General features: G+C 53.5%; 1 protein-coding gene across 3 annotated transcripts in view; it reads left to right on the top strand.

Moving 5' to 3' along the window:
• The window catches only part of SLC29A3 (solute carrier family 29 member 3), a 43,857-nt gene that overhangs the window by 5,312 nt on the left and 16,774 nt on the right, over positions 1–21,771 (top strand). For all 3 annotated transcript variants that reach the window (XR_014249317.1, XM_082408564.1, XM_082408563.1), the window contains one exon: positions 20,811–20,893. Coding sequence is in view for 2 of the 3 variants with exons in the window: in XM_082408564.1 (XP_082264690.1) it covers positions 20,811–20,893 (83 nt within the window). In the remaining variant the exon portion in view is untranslated. The remainder of the gene's footprint in view (positions 1–20,810; positions 20,894–21,771) is intronic.

Raw genomic sequence — 21,771 nt, forward strand, 5'->3', positions numbered from 1 at the left:
AGGGTCTGCTCTCTCTTGAAAGCTCATGAATGGGGGAAGCAGGGTGCTCTAAAGGCATGCCAGGCTGGGGGTTGCCAGCTGCCCCTCTCCTCCAGGGGCGCCCCAGGGGACAAGAAGAGGATACCCTAGCAGACCCTAGCCATACCCCTCAACTGGCCTAGGAGTTGGCTCGCCACCCCTTTTCTGAGAGCACCTTTGAAATCCCTGACCTAACCCCACGGAACTTTCAATGAGTCTGACGCATTGACTGAGGCATCCCTATTGTCTGTCTGGAAGGGCTCTACCAGGGCTACGCAGTCGAATCACCCAGGGAGCTTTTTAAAAATTCCAATCTGGGCCCTACCCCAGAGATTCTGATTGAATAAGGCCGAGGTGAGGTGTGGACATGGGCATTTTAAGACTTCACACTCCCTCCTCCAGCCCCAACCCCTTGATTCTGACACCCTGTGAGGGCCTCTCCCTGTTAACTGAGGAATTCACAGCCGCCTCCAGAGGCCAGAGCCGTGCGTATAAACTCATTTCTGCAGTGAAGGGCTGTCACGGAACCTAGTATAGTAATTTAGAGCGTCCTACTCAAGGCGTGGTCTTGGGGCCAGGCATCACTGGGAGTGTGCTAGTGATGCAGAGTCTCAGGCCCCCAGACTGGCTGAGTCAGGAGCTGCCAACACGCCACCCTGGTGACTGGCAGGCATGGTAGAGTTTGGGAAGCACTGGCTAGGGCAGGGCTTTTGGAAACAGACTGCAGGGGTTCAAACCCTGCCTCTGTTCTTAGCTCCCTGGCCTCTTGGTGCTGCCTCATCTTGCAGGTATGTAACAGGAGAATAATACACCCACCAACTTAGGGTTGTTGTGAGGATTAAGTAAATTAATAGGCATACAAAGCACTTAGAACGGGGTCTGGCACCACTACTGTGAGTTCCGTATAAACATTATTATTGTTACTATCCTTCGAGGGATGGGGCCACACTTCTGAGCTGCATGTGGCCCTGGTGTATTTCCAGACATCTGGCTTAGCCAGGGTGCTTATGATCCACTTTTATTTACCAGTGACTCAAGCGTCCCAGCTTTCTGCCAGCCTCCGTAAATCAGCCAGCCCGCTTGGGCTTCATCCAGAAGATCCCTGTCTGTCTGGGGCAGCACCTGGCCTTGGGTGGCCCCCAGGGCTACATTCCCTGTGCACCTGTCCTGCCTCCTCTTCTGCCCGCTGCCCTGGCCCCAGCAGCGGGCTGCCCAGGGCAGGCGAGGACGTGCGGTCCAGTCTCTGGGAGCGGCCCTCGCCCAGTGGACGTGTGCCGTGAGCGGCTCTTGCTGCAAAGCAGTCCCTTCCCAGCTGCGGGCGCTTAGCATTCCAGGCCCTGCTGCTATGCTTTATTGCCTCTTTCCAAGTGCTGGCAGGTGCAGATGTAGTACCTGCGGCTACCCGGAGCTCCTGGCTCTTGGCATCAGAGATGAGAGACCTGTCACCCCTCGATTCATGGGCCAGGTTTGGGAAGCAAGCATGCTGGGGTGTTTCTGCATTTTGTGGGCCATTTTTCTTTGCCTAATTCCTCATTCCTGCCACCCGCCTCCCCAGTTCTTTCCCCCTTTCTTCCTGATTTCCCTGCGAGAGGCGGCTGGTCTGTGCTGTCACCTGAGGGCTACTCTGCGGGGAGCGAGCAGGGGAGAGTCAAATGGGTCTGTCTCCAGCCACCACCTGCAACTCAATTAGCTGTGGGTCTGGATGTCGGTTGTTCTCCGTAGTTCCTTTTTTTTTTTTTTTTTTAAATTTTATTTATTCATTTATTTTTGGCTGTGTTGGGTCTTCGTTTCTGTGCAAGGGCTTTCTCTAGTTGCGGCAAGCGGGGACCACTCTTCATCACAGTGCGCGGGCCTCTCACTATCGCGGCCTCTCTTGTTGCGGAGCACGAGCTCCAGATGCGCAGGCTCAGTAGTTGTGGCTCACGGGCCTAGTTGCTCCGCAGCATGTGGGATCTTCCCAGACCAGGGCTCGAACCCGTGTCCCCTGCATTGGCAGGCAGATTCTCGACCACTGCGCCACCAGGGAAGCCCCGTACTTCCTTTTTATATTTCCCAGGGATGGATACCATTGGGTGGGGAATTTGACTCCGTAGGGGTGTTTGTACAGACCCCCTCCCCAGTTATGTCACTTTCAAGGTCAGCCCCCTTCTCAGGATCATTTCCTTCTGCCTGGATCAGCCTTGGGGTGGTTTAGAAAGCATTCTCAGGCTCACCTGCCCCCTTGTCTCTGTTCTCTGGAATAAGAACTTTGAATAAACTCACCACAGGACTGTGGGCTCAGAACCAAAAAAATTAGAGCATAAATGAGGAAGAATTGATAGGAAGAGATGGTGCTTTGGGGAGCCATCTTCCAAGCCTGACTCTGGGCCACCATGCTGGCAAGGGTGTTAAACACACTGTCTCTCATTAACCCTGGTTTTGTCTTTTTTTTTCAGGCAAAAAGCCAGAGGCTCAGAGAGGTTCAGTAGCCTGCCCCTAATCACATAGCTAGGAAGGGCTGTAAACAATTTTACGGAGAATTTAGGTGGGTAGATGACTGCAGAATTTGTCCTGCTCAGAGGGTAGTGCAGAGGGGACTGTCCTGGAGACAGAGGCCACCCCACACCCTGATTTGGCCAAACCCTATTATCTTTCTTCCTGTGGAGAGCCTGACCCTGGTCTGGCCTCCTTTTCCACCCTGGAAGCCCAGGTGCCTTAGCTGTACCCCTGGATTCTGGACCCAGCTTCCAAGCTGTCAGCATCCCCGATCCCTTCCCCACACCACCTCTACCACGTCCCCCTGCCCCCCACCCCAGTCCTCCCCTGGCTCTGGGGTTTGTAAACCATCCCTGATCCTGTGGGGGCCTCCTTGGCCTCTCCTGCAAGCCTGTAGCGCTGCCGCTGGGCCAGGGACTATAAGGCGGACACACACCCCCTTTCTGCCCCAGAGAAGGTGGTGATGACACCTTCTCCCGGTCATCCCCTGCCACGAGGCCTCCACGGCCCCTGCCCACACATTCTTCCCATTCACCTTGGCCTGCCCAGGGCTCCTCTCTGAGGGGGCTGCGGGACATGGCCAGGTCGTGGGTGGGACCCACAGTCCGACTTGGTGTCAGCGGGGCCAGGACCCGGGCCTGGCCATCTATTGCCATCCCGTCCATCCCCTGACCAGAGGGGCCCCAGTGGCCCAGACCAGGGAGTGGGGCAGGAGGTAGGTGTGTCTCTTACTCCTGGGAACCTCCCCGGCCTCCACCCTTCTGAACTACGGGCTCCCCATCTGGGTCCCCAGAGCCTGACGTACTTCCGCATCAGGTCCTCGCCCCACAACTCATGGTATTGAGGACTTATTGCGGGGTAACCACGCTCTCAGCACTTTGCCTGCATTAACTAATTTAACCCCCAGCACCCTGTGAGGTAGGAACTGCTATTATCCGTGGTGACAGTACCCTTTTCAAAGATGAGAATGCCTCCCCTGCCAAACCGTTTGCTCTTTGGGAATAGTGAACACAGTTCTCTTACTCTACATCCCTGTGCCCCCAGCACAGAGTTGCGCATGATAAATATTTGTTGCTTTAGTTATTATATGGCTGGGGAAGAAAGCCCCATCACCCCAATCCAAGATAGGGTTGGCATGGTTTTACAAGGGAGCAGAAGATCTGGGGGTCACAGTGGCCACCACCAAAGGAGTTCTGACGTTTCAGGTGGGTTAGCAGACATGAAGTGGGATTCCTGCATAGGGAAGGGAGCCAGGCTGATCTGGTTCAGCAGGTCTCTGAGCATCTTCTCATTTATGGCATCTTTGTCCTGGCCCAACCCCTCAGCCCCAGAAAGAAGCAGGATGGCATGACTTGGGAGCTATTCTTACCACTAAGGGCAGACATCCCAATTCAAGAAGGGTTAAAAGCAACCAGGATGAACTAGTTTAGAGGACAGATTATCAGAGGTCTTGGTAATGACCTGTTGATTTTACAAAGTCCCCGCCACACAGCCTGTACCTGCCACCATTGGACCCACCATCTTACTTCATCTGCAGGATGACCTGGTGAGTTAGGTGATGTAGCCCCAGTTTTCAGATGGAGAAACTGAGCCTCACAGATTTGGAGCCACTGACCCAAGTTCACTGACTAGCAAGTGACAGAACTGGGCTGTGGACCAGTGTGGAGGTCAGCGGAGCCTGTGCTGGTAACCAGCGTACTCTGGCCTCTCCATCTCCCCTAGCGTCCTCCGCTCTGGCTGTACAGTAGAATCACCCGGAGAGCTGTGAAAACCTACCCGCCTGCCCCACCCACCTGATTCTGGTGACATTGAAGGAGGGGCCTGGGCAGAAGCATTTTTAAGCTCTCTAGGTGAGGCTAACATGCAGCCACATGATCCAAGAGAAAGGTTAGCAGGTGGGGGTAATGAGTACCCGTCTTCTGCCTCTACCAGAGCATCCGTTGAATGGGCTTAGGCTACATCATGAGAGACTTAGGTGAGCCCTTTAGAAGGACTTCCTGCAGTGCAAGTGGTCAAAGCTGGCAGTGGAGGGGAGAATGAGAGCAGGCTCCCTACTGGAAGTCCGAGGAATGGCTTTCCTTAACCTGGTCTTCAGAGAGTGTGGGGTCCTCTCTGGGACCCTTACAAATGGAGGTGGTGATGCCAAAAGCTCAGCCTTTTTTGCACCGGTGCCGAATCAGATCTCGGAGACAGAGTTTTGGGTAATGTAGAAAAGAATAGCTTTATTGCTTTGCCAGGCAAAGGGGGACACAGCGGGCTCCTGCCCTGAAAAACTGTGTGTCCCAACGTGGAGGATTTGGTGAGGAGTTTTATAGCAATGGTTCAAGGGTGGGGTTGCTGATAAGATCAGGGTATGTGCAGGGCCTGCACTCCTCTAATCAGGTCTCAAGTAATCTTCTTTTTAAAAAAAAAAAAAAAAAAATTATTTATTTATTTTTGGCTGTGTTGGGTCTTCATTTCTGTGCGAGGACTTTCTCTAGTTGAGTGGGAGCCACTCTTCATCGCAGTGCGCAGACCTCTCAGACCTCTCACTCTTCATCGCGGTGCACGGGCCTCTCACTATTGCGGTCTCTCTTGTTGCGGCCTCTCTTGTTGCGGAGCACAGGCTCCAGACGCGCAGGCTCAGTAGTTATGGCTCGCTCAGTAGTTGTGGCTCACGGGCCTAGTTGCTCCGCGGCATGTGGGATCTTCCCAGACCAGGGCTCGAACCCATGTGCCCTGCATTGGCAGGCAGATTCTCAACCACTGCGCCACCAGGGAAGCCCTCAAGTAATCTTCTTGATGAGCTTCTCTGGTATGAAGAATGCTGACATCTTCCATTTGTTGGGTTTTAATTCTATAAAGAGCTTAAAGACACTGTTGTGTATATCCCTTGAGGCCAGGGCCCTGCCCCAGGGGTGCACTGTTGTTTCTTGGCTGCCCCTCCCTTGTCTTTGCATCTCCTGCCTTCCCTGATTAGCAATTGTTGGAATCTGCCCTTTGGAACTCAGGGAAGGTCATGGAGGCTGGAGTCTGTTCCCTACAAGAAAGGGGGGACAGAAGGGCTTCTGTGCCCAGGAGCCCCATAGGGTCCTGCTCTGTTTCACTGGATGGAGGGTCTGGTGCTCGCCTGACCTAAATGCGTTGGGCTTAATTCCTCAACGTGACTCTTCTGTCCCCTGATGCCTGACAGCCTGGAAAGAGACTTCAGCCCTTCCTCTGGGCACACGCTCAGTGTGAGCTGAGGGGTTCCATAGCCACCTTCCTCTTCCTCCTTGTTTGCCAGCCTCCTGAAAAAGGAGCAGTAGGGCCGACTGGGCCCCGAAGTGGATGTCCTAGCACCTGGGGTAACACAGGCCAGAGCAAGTGAAGCCACGGGAACAGAGGACAGGGAAATGGAGACAGTCGCGGCCTCTGCTCTCCTGGGCTGCTGTCGCTGCCAGCACCAGCCAGTACCCTCTCTGTGCTGGATCGGGGAGTGGGCTGTGACCTGATCCTGGAGGTTTAAGAGCCCTGGGTAGTTGATTTTGTGAAAGCTCTGTGCCTGGGAGGAAGCTGGATCTGTCTGTCTCGTGGGACTGCAGGGTAGCTGGGAGCAGCCCAGAGGGTGACAGAAGGACTTCCTTCAGCCCCAGTCCTAGCGGTGCCCTCCCCTGCTGTGTGGCTTGGGGCCAGGCTCCGTGGCCCCTGGGTGCTCTGAACACAGACCCGCCATGGAGCGTCCGCAGCATGTACAGAGCGCTCCAGATGTCGCCGGGAGGGAAGTCCGGTATTTACTGCGCATCTCCTACACGGTAGCTGCGATGTGAGGACTGGGCCGATTCCGCCTAACATTCACCGCCTTTACCAAACCCTCGCCCTGTGCCAGCCACTGTGCTAAGGGCTCTGATTTGTTTATTAATTCCACGATATTTATTAAGCAACCTACTGTGTGCCAGAGGCTTTCTGTTCCTTATCTGTTTTGCTCCTTACTACAGCCCTCAGGGATAGGTATTATTATACCCATTTTACAGAGAAGGAAACCAAAGCTCAAAAAATACAGGTTATTTGTTCCCAGGCACAAAGTCAGTGACTCAGGCCGGGCCATCCGAGCCCACATTGTCCATGCCCTTAACCCTGGGCTCCATATCAGCCTTTCCAGATGTTTTCAGACTACACATTTCATCTGGCAGAACCTACACGTCTGTAATGGAAACAGCAGTTTCATGAAGCAGCATCTACACTTAAAAAAATCTCTGATTGTAGTTTTCAAGGAGGAGCAAGTGATCATCCGTGCTGATCTTATAAATGGCTTACAAGCCACCCAGGCTGAGGAGGATGGAAGGTTTGCCTTTGGATTTAACCTCGTGTGGGCCCTTGGTGGCCTTGGGGAGCAGCGACATGGGGGTAGGGGCAGAAGCTGGGCCCGAGGCCGTGAGGGAGAGGATGGGGGAGGGACCGGGGAGACCGCAAACCTGGGAAATACCTCTAGGAGTTTTGCTCTGCAATTCTTTCCTTCTGGAGGATTGGAGCGGGAGTTACAGGGGATGTGTGGTCAAGAGGGTACGGATTTTCTGGGTTTGTTGTATTTTTTTTTTTTTAATTTTTATTTATTATTTATTTATTATGTTTATTTTTGGCTGTGTTGGGTCTTCGTTTCTGTGTGAGGGCTTTCTCCAGTTGCGGCGAGTGGGGGCCACTCTTCATCGCGGTGCGCGGGCCTCTCACTATCGTGGCCTCTCTTGTTGCGGAGCAGAGGCTCCAGACGCTCAGGCTCAGTAGTTGTGGCTCACGGGCCCTTTTGCTCTGCGGTATGTGGGATCTTCCTAGACCAGGGCTCGAACCCGTGTCCCCTGCATTGGCAGGCAGATTCTCAACCACTGCGCCACCAGGGAAGCCCTGTTGTATTTTTAACACAGGAGAAATAGCAGGTAGTTTGTGTGCTCATGTGAATGGTCCAGTGGAGAGGGGACTGTGGGTGCTGAGGAAGAGGAAGGAACATAGCTGAGTGCAGTCTGCGAGCAGACAGGGCCTGGGCTCGGGGCGCAGTGGAGGGGGTCCCGGAAAAGCACGCAGATGATTCATCCTGAGGAACAGGAAAGAAGGCAGAAAAAGAGAAAATGAAATAAAATTCTGGTTGTGGCCCATTAAGTGGATTTCATATCCTTTATGAACAGGGTTGCAACCTGTCATTTGAAAAGCCCTGCTCCACCCATTTGCCTGTCACCTCACATCCAGCCATAAGGATGCATTTTGCCCACAGAGGAGGAAAGTGAAGCAATAAGTGACTTGCTGATGCCACAGGGCTATGAAGACAAGAGTGGGGGCCGTAACCCAGGCGTATCTGAGTCTGCATCAGATTTCCTGGGGCACTTGGCAAACACCCAGATTCCCAGGCTCCGCTGTGCTGGCTCCTTCTCCCTGGGGTGGGCCTGGGCACTGTTGCCAGGTGCTCCTGACATGGCCAGCTGGCAGGGTAGCAGGTATCCAGGTCTCCTCTGTGCCACATGCTGTTCCTTGAGAAGCACCATTCTGGGTGTAGATGGACCATGACGCTCCTGCAGTCCACTCCTAGTGCAACTCAGATCTCTCCGAATGGAAAAGTGCCTAGATTCCATTTGGCAATCTACTTTTTAAGAGCAGAATTCTGAGGAATAGTGCTAAGTGAGTGAAACACCCTTCCTTACGCCATGAAAGCATATTAAGGCAGGATTTTGCCTGAGCCCTGTCATCCCAGAAAAGGAGAAGTTGGGGGCGGTCTGGGGGTCAGGCAGGTTGGGATGGGGCTCTAGGCTTCCTGAGCAGGGCATGGGTGAGTGGCCGCCAGGCAGAGAGGGCAGGTCCCTCCTGCCAGCTGCCCAGTGGCCTGGGCTAGCATGGATGGCTGCTCTAAACCATTTTTAAAAATTAGAACCAAAGTGAGTCATTTTTTTTTAAATTCCCTTGTCCACCCTCTGATTCTAACTGCAGACCCAGCCAGCATGCTATTCCCAGTAAATATACCTGTGACAGCTTTTTCTTCTGCTTTTAGCTCTTGCTGTGTCCTGCAGAGGGAGAGAAAAAGCCCGACCTGAAACGCTGTCAGTCATGCCTTCAGTGGCCTCAACTTCTCTTTTTATTTTCTCCCTGTGTGCTCAGGGCCCCTGTCCACAGCTGCGCCCTGCTCCCTGGCCCTCCCAGGCTATTGATCGCTCCCCCTCTGCCTTCAGTTTTACTTCTTCCTGCACACATCCTTAGAATCTAGAGGCGATTTCCTCGACAAATTAGAACACAGCCTGGGCCTTACGTGCTCCACTGTCTCCTTAATGTGATTGATCATTTCGAGTACCCGGAGAGCAGAACCAAACTGTAGTCTTTTTTTTTTTTTTTTTTTAATTTATTTATTTATTTTTTATTTATTTCTGGCTGTGTTGGGTCTTCGTTTCTGTGCGAGGGCTTTCTCTAGTTGCGGCAAGCGGGGGCCACTCTTCATCGCGGTGCGCGGGCCTCTCACCATCGCGGCCTCTCTCGTTGCGGAGCACAGGCTCCAGACGCGCAGGCTCAGCAGTTGTGGCTCACGGGCCTAGTTGCTCCGCGGCATGTGGGATCCTCCCAGACCAGGGCTCGAACCCGTGTCCCCTGCATTGGCAGGCAGACTCTCAACCACTGCGCCACCAGGGAAGCCCCAAACTGTAGTCTTTGCCGGGCGCCTTCGTTACAGGGCCATCATCTGGGAGGGGTCTGTGGCGGCAGCAGCGACCTGGGGGGCCCTCTTGGGAGTCTCGTGTGTGTGCACACACACGCACGCATGCATGCATCTGAGGCCTGTAGCAGCCTGTGGTTTCTGCCCACATGGACCCCCAAAGAAAAACAGCCTCCCTGTAGAGGAGAGGGCGTGTTGGGTGAGGAAGTGCAGCTGGGTCTGCTCAGGACTGCCTCTTCCTGGTTGTTCTCCTGGGTTTCCTTCTACAGAGAACAGCTGGAGCACCGCCAGGCCACCTCATTTTTTTTTTGCTTTTTTTTTTTGTTTTTTTTTGTTTACCGCCTCCTCTTTAGGCACATGCCACAGGGCCTGGTCCCTGTCCCCAGCCGTCAGCCCTGGGTTGCTGATGTGTGTCAGCCCTCTGGGGGCTGCAGAAGCTGAGGGTAGGTGGGGAATTTCCTTGGAAGGCTTCTTCCTCCTTGCCCTGGCCACATGATCAGGCTGCAGAAGAGGAAGGACAGGCTGGCCGAGCGTCAGCAGGGACCAAGCCCTGAATCAGCTCTCACCCCGCAGAGGTTGTGCGTGGATTTACAGGCTCCCTGTTTCTCTGAACTTTCCCTCTACCTGTTTCTGAGCCATCTCCCTGCCTACTAAGGTTCCAGCCTGAGGGTGCGTAGGGGGCACATAAAGATGAAGATCCAAGGCCTGCTTGCCCCTGGTCAGGGACCTGGCGAAGGTGGGGTGGAATGTTGACAGAAGTGATGTTGCCATTTTCCGTGCTCACCCTGCGTGGTGGAAAGACCTGGGGCTCAGGAGAGCTGGATTGTTTCTGACTCTTTGTCAAATTTGCGGGGTAACTTAGGGCTCCGTTACCTTATTTAAGAAACTAGATCGAGGCTGGCAAACTTTTTCTAAAGGGCCAGAGGGTAAATGGTTTAGGTTTTGCGGGCCACAGGATTCCTGTTTAACAGGTACTCAGCTCTGCCCTTGTAGAGTGAAAGCCACTGTGGATAATCTGTAAACAAAGGGGTGCAACTATTTTCCAGTATTTACAAAAAAAGAGGGTGGGCAGATTTGTCCCCAGGCCAGTGTTTTGCCAGGACTAGCCGCTCCCTTGTGGTTCTCCCCCTACGAGCGTTGTGAGATCCGTTATAGAGGTGCCTACCTGGCTTAATTTCTCTCCGTAACACTTATCACTGCCTGACATATTGTCCATTTGTTTATGCATTTGCCAAATGTCTGCTTGACCAGAACATCAGTTCCACGAAAGCAGGAACTTGGACTGAATCCCCTGTGAATAGCTATAGGGCTCAATATATACGAGCAGAGTGATGAGTTAATAAGCATTTGTAGAGGGCCAGTCACGCGTCAGTGCTGGACTGCTGGCGGGGAGAGGGCACGGGAGGAAGACCGTCGTCCCAGGATTAGACGCCGTGGTCCCATATTCAGGGGGTTGGAATCTCACTGTGGGGTCATTATTTTACCCGCACGCTCAGACTACACCAGAGCAGACTTCCTTCCCTGCCCCTGCTCAGTCGAGTTGCTCAAGCCTGAAACTGAGGCGTTACCTTTATTTCCCTCTGTCTTTCCACCACCACCTTCAGCCCATCAGCAAGTCTTGTCAATTCTACCTCTGAAACTTCTCAATCCCTCCAGTTCTCCCCTCCACGGTCTCAGCCTCGCTGGCCCCCAGGGCGCCCCCTTCAGTCGATTCTCCATGGAGGCTACGGAAGTGGTCTCTTTAAGACAAAACAGAGAAGCTGTCCACTGCGCCAAGTAAGGGGACAGAGGACTGGGTGTGAGCTGTGTGACTTTGGGCAAGTACCCAACCTCTCTGAGCCTCAGTGTCTTCCTCTGCAACATAGAGGGAGCAAGGACGTGATGAACACTCGGGACAGCACCGCGTGGTGGGGGCTTGGTGAATGGGTGCTGGTACCACGTTTCTCAGCTGTTTAGAATCCCACATCCAAACTCCAACCCCAGCCTGGACGCCCAGGCCCTGCCCATGCCCCCAGCCTGGTCCCTTCCTCTCTCCCTCACTCCCTGGATTCCAGAATCACCCTGGTTTTTCAGTTGCTTGAACACACCAAGCTCATTCCTGCCACAGAGCCAGCTGTCTGCTGTTCCCTCTGTCCAGAAAGCTTTTCTCCTCACCCGTCACACAGCTTATCCTTGGGTCTCTGTTCACACATTAGCATCTCACTACCCTCTCTAACATCAATCCCCCACTAGGCTCTATTTTACCCCCTTATTTGGTTTTCCTTTTTATCCCATTTGTTATAACTTGCAGTCTTTTTTTAAAACTTGTTGCTTCCTCATTTTTTTGCCTCCCTCACTAGAGCACCCCAGCTCCAGCACACGTCGGGCAAATAGCAGGGGCTCGGCCATTACTTGTTGAGTAAGTGAGTGAGCTTTGGGGATCAACAACCTTTAACATTTCTTGAATGAATGAATGAGTGGATAAATGCATAGCCCCTGCCGCCCGCCCCTCCCCTTCCATTCATCCCATCCCCTCCTGCCAGGCGACCCACTAGACCTGGCACTGATCATATGGTTTTGCTGCTCAGAGGCCTTCCATAGCTCCCTAGTACCATCTGGAATAAACACCCCTCTTCAGCCTGCTACACGGGAGCACCCGTTAGCCTCCCTCACCCCCATGTGCCCCATCATTTAACCAAACTGGAGCCTGAGAAAGGGCCAAAAGAGAGGGGACAGTGCATGAGGAGCTCCAAGGAAGGCCAGGAGGCCAGGCTACTGGCGGAGGGGGTGTCGCTGCTGGGCCCTTCCAGGCAGACAAGCACAGGACATATGGGCTTGGCTTGTGGGTGAGGGGCTGTGGGCGGAGGAGGGAGCTGAGCAAAGGCGAGGGGAGAGCTCGCACCCCAGGGGAGTGGACGTGAGCCGCAGTCAGGTGATGGGGACGCGGGGGTGGGGGGGGCGGCAAATAATGGAGCTGGGGTGAGGGTGAAAGGGAAACCGAGGAAACTTTGAAGGGAGGACACTGAGAAAAGGAGGGAGGAACCATGTGGCCTCGGGTCTTGGGGGTTCTCTTGAAGGCCTCTGATTTGGGAGCTTGGAGCTTGGGCTCAGCAGGCCACCCAGGCGGGATGGATGCCGGCAGCAGAAAGTGTTTTGGAGTCAGGGAGTGACGCAGGCAGGCGTGGGGTGCCGTCAGAGCCGGGGGGTGGGGATGAACTCCCAGGGCAGGGCTGTAGCACAGGAAGGAGGGAGCTAATGAGGCCCCTCCAATGGCAGAGAGCGCAGGGGACTGAGCCACCGAGGAGGGGGCCTGGAGGTGGCCCGTGAGTCCAGGAGGGGGCGCTGGAGGGAAGGTGCAGCGGTTTCCCGTGGCTGCTCCATAACAAGCTACCACAACCCACGTGGTGTAGAGCAGCAGGAATTTTATTCTCACAGTTCTGGAGGCTACAAGTCCAAAAGCAAGGCTCCAGCAGGACCGTGCTCCCCCTTTACCCCCGACAAAGACTCTGGGAAGAATCTTGCCTCTTCTAGGTTCCAGGGGCTCCCAGCGAGCCTTGGCTTCCCTTGGCCCGTGGCAGCACAACTCCGGTCTCGGCCTCTGCGTTCACTAGGCGCCCTCCCTGTGTGTCTGTCTCTGTGCCCTCTCCTTCTTGTAAGGACACTGGTCCTTGGATTTAGGGCTCACTCTGATCCAGTGTGACCTCGTCTTAACTAATTATATCTGCAAAGACCCTATTTCCAAATCAGGTCGCATTTGAGATTCTGTGTTGACGTGAATTTGGGGGGGACACAGTTCAGCCCATTATAGTGGGTGGCATGTGGTGACAGGAGCCTGAGGGCTCAGACCAGGCCGTGGTTATGGGTGGGCTGCAAAGAGGACCCCTTGAAGGAGTCCTTCCCCGGAGCCACCCAGGAGCGGGTAAGGCGTTCACAGTGAGGGCAAAGACTGCATTTTTAGGGAGTTTGGAGTGAAAGGAAGGAGGGTCCTGGTGGCCAGAGACAGTGAAGTCAAAGAGGGTTTTTTTCTTAGCGCAAGGGAGACCTGAGCGAGCCTCTTAGGCCGAAGAGTAGGAGGGATTAGCAGTGAAGGAGAGAGAGAGGAAATGCGGATGAGGAAGGTGGGGATTCGTGGTGGAGGTCCCCCAGAAGTCAGCTTCGGTGGAGGAAGGGCACCTTCTTGCCCTGGAAAGCTTTACACAGAGGGCAGGGAGGGCGGGGAGGCTCACTCCAGAAAACCTCAGGAACTTTGCTTATCGTCTGGCAGGAGTTCCAAAGGAGGTGTGAAAAAAGATCGCAGGCTGAGGAGGGCTTCCAAGCTATTGAAGAGCACGATGTATCGTGGCCCCAGGGAGTCTGGGCCTGGAGAAGGCCTGAGAGTCCATGCTCAGGCCAAGCATCAGGGCTGATGTTAGAACAGCATGCAAAGGTCTCATGGGGCCTTCTTTCCTTGGAGTGGCTGGGTCATCTTTCCGGGCCTTACCTGTCTGGCTCTGACCCCAGCTTTGTTGTGCCCTTGGGCCCCTGGCTACCCCATCACACCTTGGTGGATCTGGGCTCCTGTTTCCCTCACCTCTCTGAACCCTGGAACAGGCATTGCCCCTCCCTCCCTGCCTAGCCAGCCCTCCCTGTTGATCCAGGCCCCCAGCCACAAACCCCTTAGTTTTCTGAGGCCAGTGCCCCAAACAGGGGGCCTTAGAACCCACAGACAGGACGCCACCTGCACCCCTCGTGGGGGGCACCGGCCCTCTGCTCACTTCTTGGCCTGCCCAGGAGTGACTGTGACCAGTGCCAAGGTGGAGGCGCTTCCCCTGCAGCATCCCAGACACACAACTCAGCTCTGGGCTGTCCGAAGGCAGCACGTTTGCAACGGCAAGCTATTCTTGGCTCCAGCCTGCTTGCTGCTGCTAATTTCATGCTCCTGTGATCCAGGTAATGCTTTGCTGCCTCGAGCTGCCACCCCCCAGGCTTGAATCGCTTTTTCTCGCCCGGCAGGAGCCCAGCTGCCTCCGCCGTGCTCTTGAGGTGGGGGCCACGCAAAGCTGCCTCTCAGAAGCCGCTGGGCGGCCGGCCCCAAGCTAGCTGGCCGCGGCTCGTGACTAATTTGCTGCACTTATTTCAAAGTGCGCAAAATGGCATTCGGGGGAGAGGAAGCTTACCCAGGGCCTGCCAGAGATAAACGGGCTCATTTTGGGGCCTCCCTGCCTGAAGAAACCTCTTTCCCTGGACTCTGAGCTCAGAATTAAATTCTTCCAGAAGAGATGCTTAGCACGGAGCCTCTCAGCGTGGAGGAGAGGAAATGCTCCCCGACGTAAAATGCGCCTCACATCTGGCCAGCTGGCTCTGCTGGGTTTTTAGATTGTGTTTGAAGAGCATCTCTCCCCCTTCCTGGTGTTCACAAGCTGGGCTAGAGGGTCACGGCCAGAAATGGTTTCTTCCTCTCCACTGCAAGTGGATCAATGCCCTGTGCCCCAGCCACAGGGCTGCTCCACACTGACCTGCCACCCGGGGGCTGCTGGCACCTAGCGCTCCCGGGCGGGCTCTGTCCACACTCTGGGTTTTGATCCCCGCCCCCACCCGTCCTGGGGCGTTCTGCTGGGGTTTGCATGGTCAGGAGAGAAGCTGGAAGCCTGCCCAGTGCTTCCCAACTACAATGTCCTCCTTCACATGGCCTGTGCTTATCAGCAGACCGTATCCATCCATTTCGGTGACTGACAGTAGTGAGGGCTTTTCTCTCAATCTTTATTATTTTTTTTGCCCTTTTTACTGCTACTCCGATCTACAGGCCTGAGGAAATGCACAAGGGAATGGACGGTGGGGTTTAAGGAAAAGAGAGAGTTAACAGGCAGAGGGGAGAACTCAAGCCCCATCATTTGCTGGCTGGGGCAGAGGGAAGACGCCACCCTGATGGAACCTTTGATCCCGCGGGCTGGTCCCAGCTCACTGCTGGGAAGGCATGTGGGCTGCCAGTCCCGGCCTCTGGGGCAGCCAGTGACATGCTGTAATCCCAGTGACGGTGTTTGGGTTTGTGTGACTGTGAGGCAGGTGGCCTCAGCTACAGCGGCTCTTACTTTTGTGGAGCGATGATAACGATCTCCCCATCCCACCCTGCCCTGCATCAGAAAATCCTGCCACCAGCACTTTCCAAGTGTGCACCTCTGTGCAATTCATCCACCTCTGTTAGCCTCAAGCTACTTATCTGTAAAATGGGAGCAATCCCAGTTCTGACATGCTCTTACAGGCTGAGTTAAGAGCAAATGGACTGGGGTCTGTGCAGGCCACATGTAAGCAGTTTTGTTCAAATGTCAATAACCTGGTACTCTGCAGGGCTTCCGTGTCCATTGGATTACCTGGCAAGTGTCAGAGAGGACCTTTGATGTTACCTTTGCCAGACGCCGAGCCCTAGGTAATTGCAGAGTGCAGGGGTTATACTGGAGGGCAGGGGGATTAGACTAGACATTCAAGCAGCAGAAGTTTTCCTCTTTGTTCCTCAGAGCTGGGCTCGCCTCACATTGAGTTGGAGAATTCAGAATGGTGGGGCCGCTCTCTCTCCTTAGCACCCCGAGGGGGAGGGGCAGGTGCTGTGGCTGCATTCCTGCCTCCAGGCCCTGTGTTTGGATTGAATGGATCACAGGGTGCCTTTCTGTCTCAGTGCAGTAGATTCCTGTGGATGCTGAGGAAAGCCTCAGGGTGGTCTGTTCCGACAGATGAGCTGGGTTAGAGTCCTAAGTGGCAAAGAAGCATCCATCCCTGCCTTGGCGTGTGCTCTTCCCGCCTCTTGGAATGCCATTTCTCTCTCCACCAGCAACACCTTCCCATATCTGCCTGGCAAACTTCCCCCCATCTTTCAGGCTACAGTCCAAGATGGCCTCCTGTGGGAAGACCCCCCCCCCCAAACTCCCTCCTTCCCTCCCCTCCCTTCTCTTGTATCCATTGTTCTACAGCTGTAGGATTGCACCAGACTACATGCTCCCTAAGGGCATCAGGCACCCTCTCTTGTCTATTTTATACGCTAAACCACCAGCACGATGTTGGGCACACAGGGGCTTGCCACATCTTCAGTGAACAAAGGAGTGGGTAGAACAGGAAGGGGTGCTGATGTGGATGGACAGTGGCCACCCAGCCAGGCTGAGGGCTGTGGGATTACCAGCCTCTGGGTCTCCTGCCTCCTGGGGCAGACAAACCTGCTTGGGGACCTTTCATCATCTCATAAAGTCCTGCCCTGCTACATCCACCCACCTTCCAGCCCTGCCTTCTTCCTGAATCAGATACGGTCTCCCACCTGCAATTTTGTCAGACCCAAACTGACCCCCATGAGCTGTGTAGACAGGGCTGCCATGCTGCACAGCTCTGCGGCGCTCCATTCATACCGCCGTCCACGTGCCTGGTGCCCCCTGGGGCTGTGCACAGCACAGCCTCCACCGTCACAGGAGGGGGCCCAGTGCCATTGCCCTCCTCCACTCCTCCGAGACCGGAGTCCTTGGTGTCCTTGGGTTTACCTCTGGAGGTAGAGGCTACAGCCTTGTTGCAAGGTGCCTGGTGGGATAAATAACAACAGAGCCTTTTGAGGGAACTCTCAGGAATCGGTCCCAAGTGGAGGTGAACCATGGTGTGAATTATCCCCAAACATTGCATTACGTAAAATCACCCTGTGGGATGGAGATTTCAGATTGCTTCGGAGGGGGCAGCGCTGTTACCATTCTGACTGCAATGCGTTTGAACCAGTATTCAGATGTCTTCACATTTCCTTGAGTAACATGGGAGAAGGTAACCTCAACAGGCCTTGGAAGCAAATGAGACGAACCCAGGAAGTGAGTACCAGCTGCAAGTCTGCAATGTGTGGGATCGAGAATTGAACATAGGGCCTTTGCTGTTGGATGTTTCTTAGAAAGGAGCCTGAGGCAGCACCTTACCTGTGATACTCCGTGGGGAGTGCAGTCCTAGGGAAGTAAGAGTGAGGGAAAGGGGAGTGAGGCAGGGATGGAAGAGAGCAGATACAGGCTGTGGTATCACTGCGTTGACCACAGCTTTGCAACTAAACACAGCTGCTTGCTCAGGCACACGGGATGTCTCCCGAGGAGCCACTTGGAGCCACCACATTTTAGAACAGATGTGGTGGAGGCGGGTGAGGAAGGAAAGACAAGCAATGTGTCGCTAGTCTCCTTCCCATCTCCCTCCTCTCATTGGTTGAAGCCTACCTTGTGGGTGGGGCTTTGCCTTCCCCACCCTTCAGAGAGGGTCACTCGGCCCCTCCCAGAGCCACCCAGGGAGCAAGAGCCTCTGCGAGCACAGCCCAAGCAGTACGCAGGCTCAGGGGTCTCTCCTTGGCAGCTGGCCCCCCTGCTGGTGGCAGCAATGGCTTTATGACCACATGGGACCAAGTAGCAAGGCAAATGGCCTGAGGGGCAGGTGAGGTGAGCAGATCTGGGGTGGCACGTAAACTAAGTCCAGTTTCTTGAAATCAGTGCATGCTGCTTGCAAAAATGATCCTAATTTTAGCAAAGGATTTGGAGAGGAAAGGCTAGGGGGACTGATGTGGTCGGCAAGCATAACCTTCTTTCCCCTAGTGGGCAGGCACGTTGGTCCTCATGTCTGGCAAGAAGTTGAATAAAATCATGGTCAGCTGTCTCTGCCTTCGTCAAGGAACTGAATTGAAATTGCAACAGGAAGCTGCGATATTCAGAAAAACCCCCGTTACTAGGAACTCAGCTATCCCAAACCCTCACTAAATAGTAATCTACTGCTGCAGAACAGAATACTACCAACTTAGCGGCTTACAACAACACACGTTTGTTATCTCACAGTATCTGTAGGCCAGGAGTCTGGGCACAGCCTAACCCATTCCTCTGCTCAGGGTCTCACATGGCTGCAGTAAGGGGTTAGCCAAGGCTGCAGTCTCACTGGAGGCTCAACTGGAGAAGGATCACTTCCAGGCTTACTTGGGTTGTTGGCAGAACTCAGTTCCTTGCGGTTGTAGGACTGAGAGCTTCAGTTTCTTGTTGGGTGTTGGCCAGAAACCACTCTCAGTGACTAGGGGTCACCTGCAGTCCTTGCCACATGGGTTTCCTTAGCCTGGCCCCCTGCCTTCTCCAAGCCATCAAGGGAGGAAAAAAAGAGTCCAGCAAGATGGGTACCACCATCTCATGTAACATAATCCCGTCCACATAGTAGTGTATACCTGTCACCTTTGCCGTGTTCTGTTAGTTAGAAGCAAGTCCAGACAAGTCCCAGCCACACTCAGCAGAGGGGATGATACAAGGGCATGAACACAGGAGGCTGGGATCATGGGGGACACCCTAAGAGCCTGCCCACCACACCTCATTTTGCTAGAACTCTGCTTATAAGCAAAAGCAGCAAATAATTAAGTAAAAACCACCACATGTTTATATCAGGAATTAAGTTTAAAAAAAAAAAAAAAGGCTCTGTGGGATGTGCTGAGTCCACCTGTGTCACCAGCCACAGCTCCCGGATCTGAACCAGTAGAAAGATGACCCAGGGTCAAGTCCATTCTTCCCCTGCCCCCACGCCCCACCCTGCCCCCCACCACGTGCCCTTTGTAAAGCAGAGAAATGGGCTCAATCAACAGAAAGGGAGTCCTAGCCTTACCCAGTTATCAATATTTAAAAAGCTTTTCCAACATTAAAAGGAACTTCTTCTGCTTAAATATCAACAAACCAGAACATTCAATTACCTAGAAAATCCCCATTCCTAAAATGTTCAAGGAACCTGAGCCTGCTTGAAAAAACAAAGACAGAGCTTCTGCATCCCACGTGATGGCCGTTTATAGATTTGCCACAAAATGAACAGTCACTGAAGGAAGGCTGTCATGAGGAACTCAGATTTGGGGCAGTCCTGGCCCCCACCTGCAGCTGTCTGTTCCTTGGGGCCCTTTTCCATTGCTTCCAACCACCCAACGCCTGCCTGGCCTCACCTATGCCCAGCCACTATGTCAAGGCGTAATTGACTGAGTGCCTCAGACCAGTCCAGGCTCCACTGAACCCATCAGGGCAGGACAATGAGGTGGCTCCTCAAAGGAGGAAGGCTATTTCTAAGGCTCATGGTTGATGGACCACAGTAGCTGTGATTATCATTTTAATTGCAAGGCCATCACAATCTTATATTCATGGTGTGGATTTCAGAGACCACAAAGCACTCTGCAGCCTTAAAAACAGACTGTGGAAACGGTCTGTGCTTCAGACTAGAAGTGACCCATTATGACATCTTTCTTTCTTGGCCTCCACATGGCAATCAGACTCTCCCAGAAAGGAAAGATCTTACCCTCCCTTTTAAGGTCTGACGCAAATCGCGCCTCCTCTGGGATCTTTTCCCCAAACCCATGTTCATTCCCATTCTCTCCAGGACTCAGCCCCCTCGTCCTACTCCCCTACCCAGAGCTCCCTTAGAACTCACTGCTCCTACCACTGATTTGACAACAACCCCCCACAGAATTCTGACAGCTCTTCCTATGGTGTTTTGAGACATTAAAAAACCTGACACTCTATCTTACACTCTCAATGGGACACCCTGTTCTTAACAGGGAAGAAGCATGTCTTAAACTCTGCAGAGATCCCTACAATTGCCTGAGCTCTTTGCACATTGGCAAGATTTTTGCACACATTGTTCTTGGTACTTGGCACATTTGTACTCAAAATAGTTCCCCAGTTAAGTTCAATTTTGTAAACTTTCCAGAGTACTCACAGCTTTTTTATTTTTTAGGGTAAAGAATATCATTCGTCTAAAGCCCTTGTACTTGCACACGGTATGCTTAATACATGGAAGCTGTTTTCACGGCTTAGAACCTATTGTCATTACTGACCTGGGGTTCACGGTTTGACATAAAAGGACCAAAGCCAAGACGTGTCAGCCTTTCCAGTGTTTTGGCTTTTTGTTCGACACGTATATTGAGGGATGAGGTACACTCAGTAAAACCTCCCCTAGTGAGTGGACAATTCCCTGAGCTTTGAAAAATGCATACAGTTGCCACTCAGTTTCTTCCGCTGAAAGTTGCAGCACATTATAATCAGGAATCTTCGTCTTTTCTGTGGTCTCATGCACTCTTTGTCTATAATACTGTCGAGCTACTTCCAGGAAAATGCCCTTTTTCCTCATCTTGGCCAGACTAAGAGCCACTTCCCCAAGTGGCTTTGACCTTGGGTAGCAGCTCTATTGAAGGAGCAAATCCAGAGTCAGAACAGTTTCTCTGCAAGGATCAGGGCCCCATGTATTTCTAAGAGGCCTCACTTGGTTGCAAGAATGTGAGAATGTGGATGATTCATAACAAAACCCATCTGGATATCTCCAAAATTTGACAATGGGCTAAGACGACTGATAGGATAAAATTTTTCTTTGTAAACATATGTCAAGTCCTGTCTCCATTGCCTCAGACGTGGGTGGAACAGGTAGGATGGGTGGGAGCATGGATTGCAGAGCGTTAGTGCAGGGACAAAGTCCTACCCTTCCTTATGTCCCCAGCACTTAGCACAGCTCGTTGCTGGTGTCTGTTGTGTGACCGAGTGAGTGGTCTTAGGTTAGAGATGGGGCAAGACCATGCCATCTCGGGGTGGACTTACCCATCACTCGTAGGTGTCTAAAGACAGTGGAGAGAAGACCCACCAAGAGGGGCCCTGTGCGTGCTCTCAGATGGGGCCCCTCCCCTCCATCCTGAGTGACCTCAGCGGACTCCTCACTTCTGTGATTGCAGAACTACTTTGAGAGCTACCTGGCCGTTGCCTCCACTGTACCCTCCGTGCTGTGCCTCCTGGTGAATTTCCTGCTTGTCAACAGGTAGGCCGCTTTCCTCCCTCTCCCAGGCCCCTGACCTTCACCTCCAGCCTCATCCACTCCCCTTTGGTCCACAGTTGCTTCTCTTCTGCCGGCTTAAATGTGTCCACTAAAGTGGGAAGCAGGCAGTTCAGACTCCTCCATGAAGACTGAGAGTCAGATCGGTTACCTGGGGCCCTGCCTATGGAATGCCTGGTCAGGGAGCCACACGCTGCCACATGGGGTCAGAGCTGACTGTCAACAGCTGCCTGGGCCGCAGGGACACCACGGATGGTGGGTGGGGCCCGGAGCTGTCGAAAGTTAAGAGCCTGGGGACTTCCCCCAACGCAGGGGGCACGGATTCGATTCCCGGTCTGTCAGGGAACTAAGATCCCACATGCCGCGTGGAGTGGCCAAAAAAAAAAAAAAAAAAAAAATCAGAGCTGGAAGTTAAGAGGCTGGCACCCCACCACCCTGGCTCTCACTATATGGGAATGGGTCACCCAATGCTCAGTGCCAAGCTGGTAACAGCAGCTCATGAGTCGACCACCCAGCAGCTCAGTGCCAAACTGTTAACAGCAGCCCAGTCGACCATGGGCGTGGTCAGTGGGCGACTTCTGACACAGCATTTGTGAAGGGTGGGATGAACTGTGGAAGAAGGAATGATTTAGGAGATAGCCCGTGGCCCTTTCACCCCACTGGGTGACTGGTGCCATCCGTTCTCCATTTAGGTTTACAGGGGTAACAGCCTGAGCTACTTTGCCTGCATTTCCCCTAAGCTATCATTAGCTGATAAAGGTAGCTACGTTGTGATTCAGAAACTTGGGCATCTCTTGGGCACGGCCTACTGAAACCTTAGGTCGCTGGTGGCAAACCTGTTTTACCCAACTCTGCTCAGTTTG

This window comes from Balaenoptera borealis, assembly GCF_965194805.1.
Source record: "Balaenoptera borealis genome assembly, chromosome: 10".
Taxonomy (NCBI): Eukaryota; Metazoa; Chordata; class Mammalia; order Artiodactyla; family Balaenopteridae; genus Balaenoptera; species Balaenoptera borealis.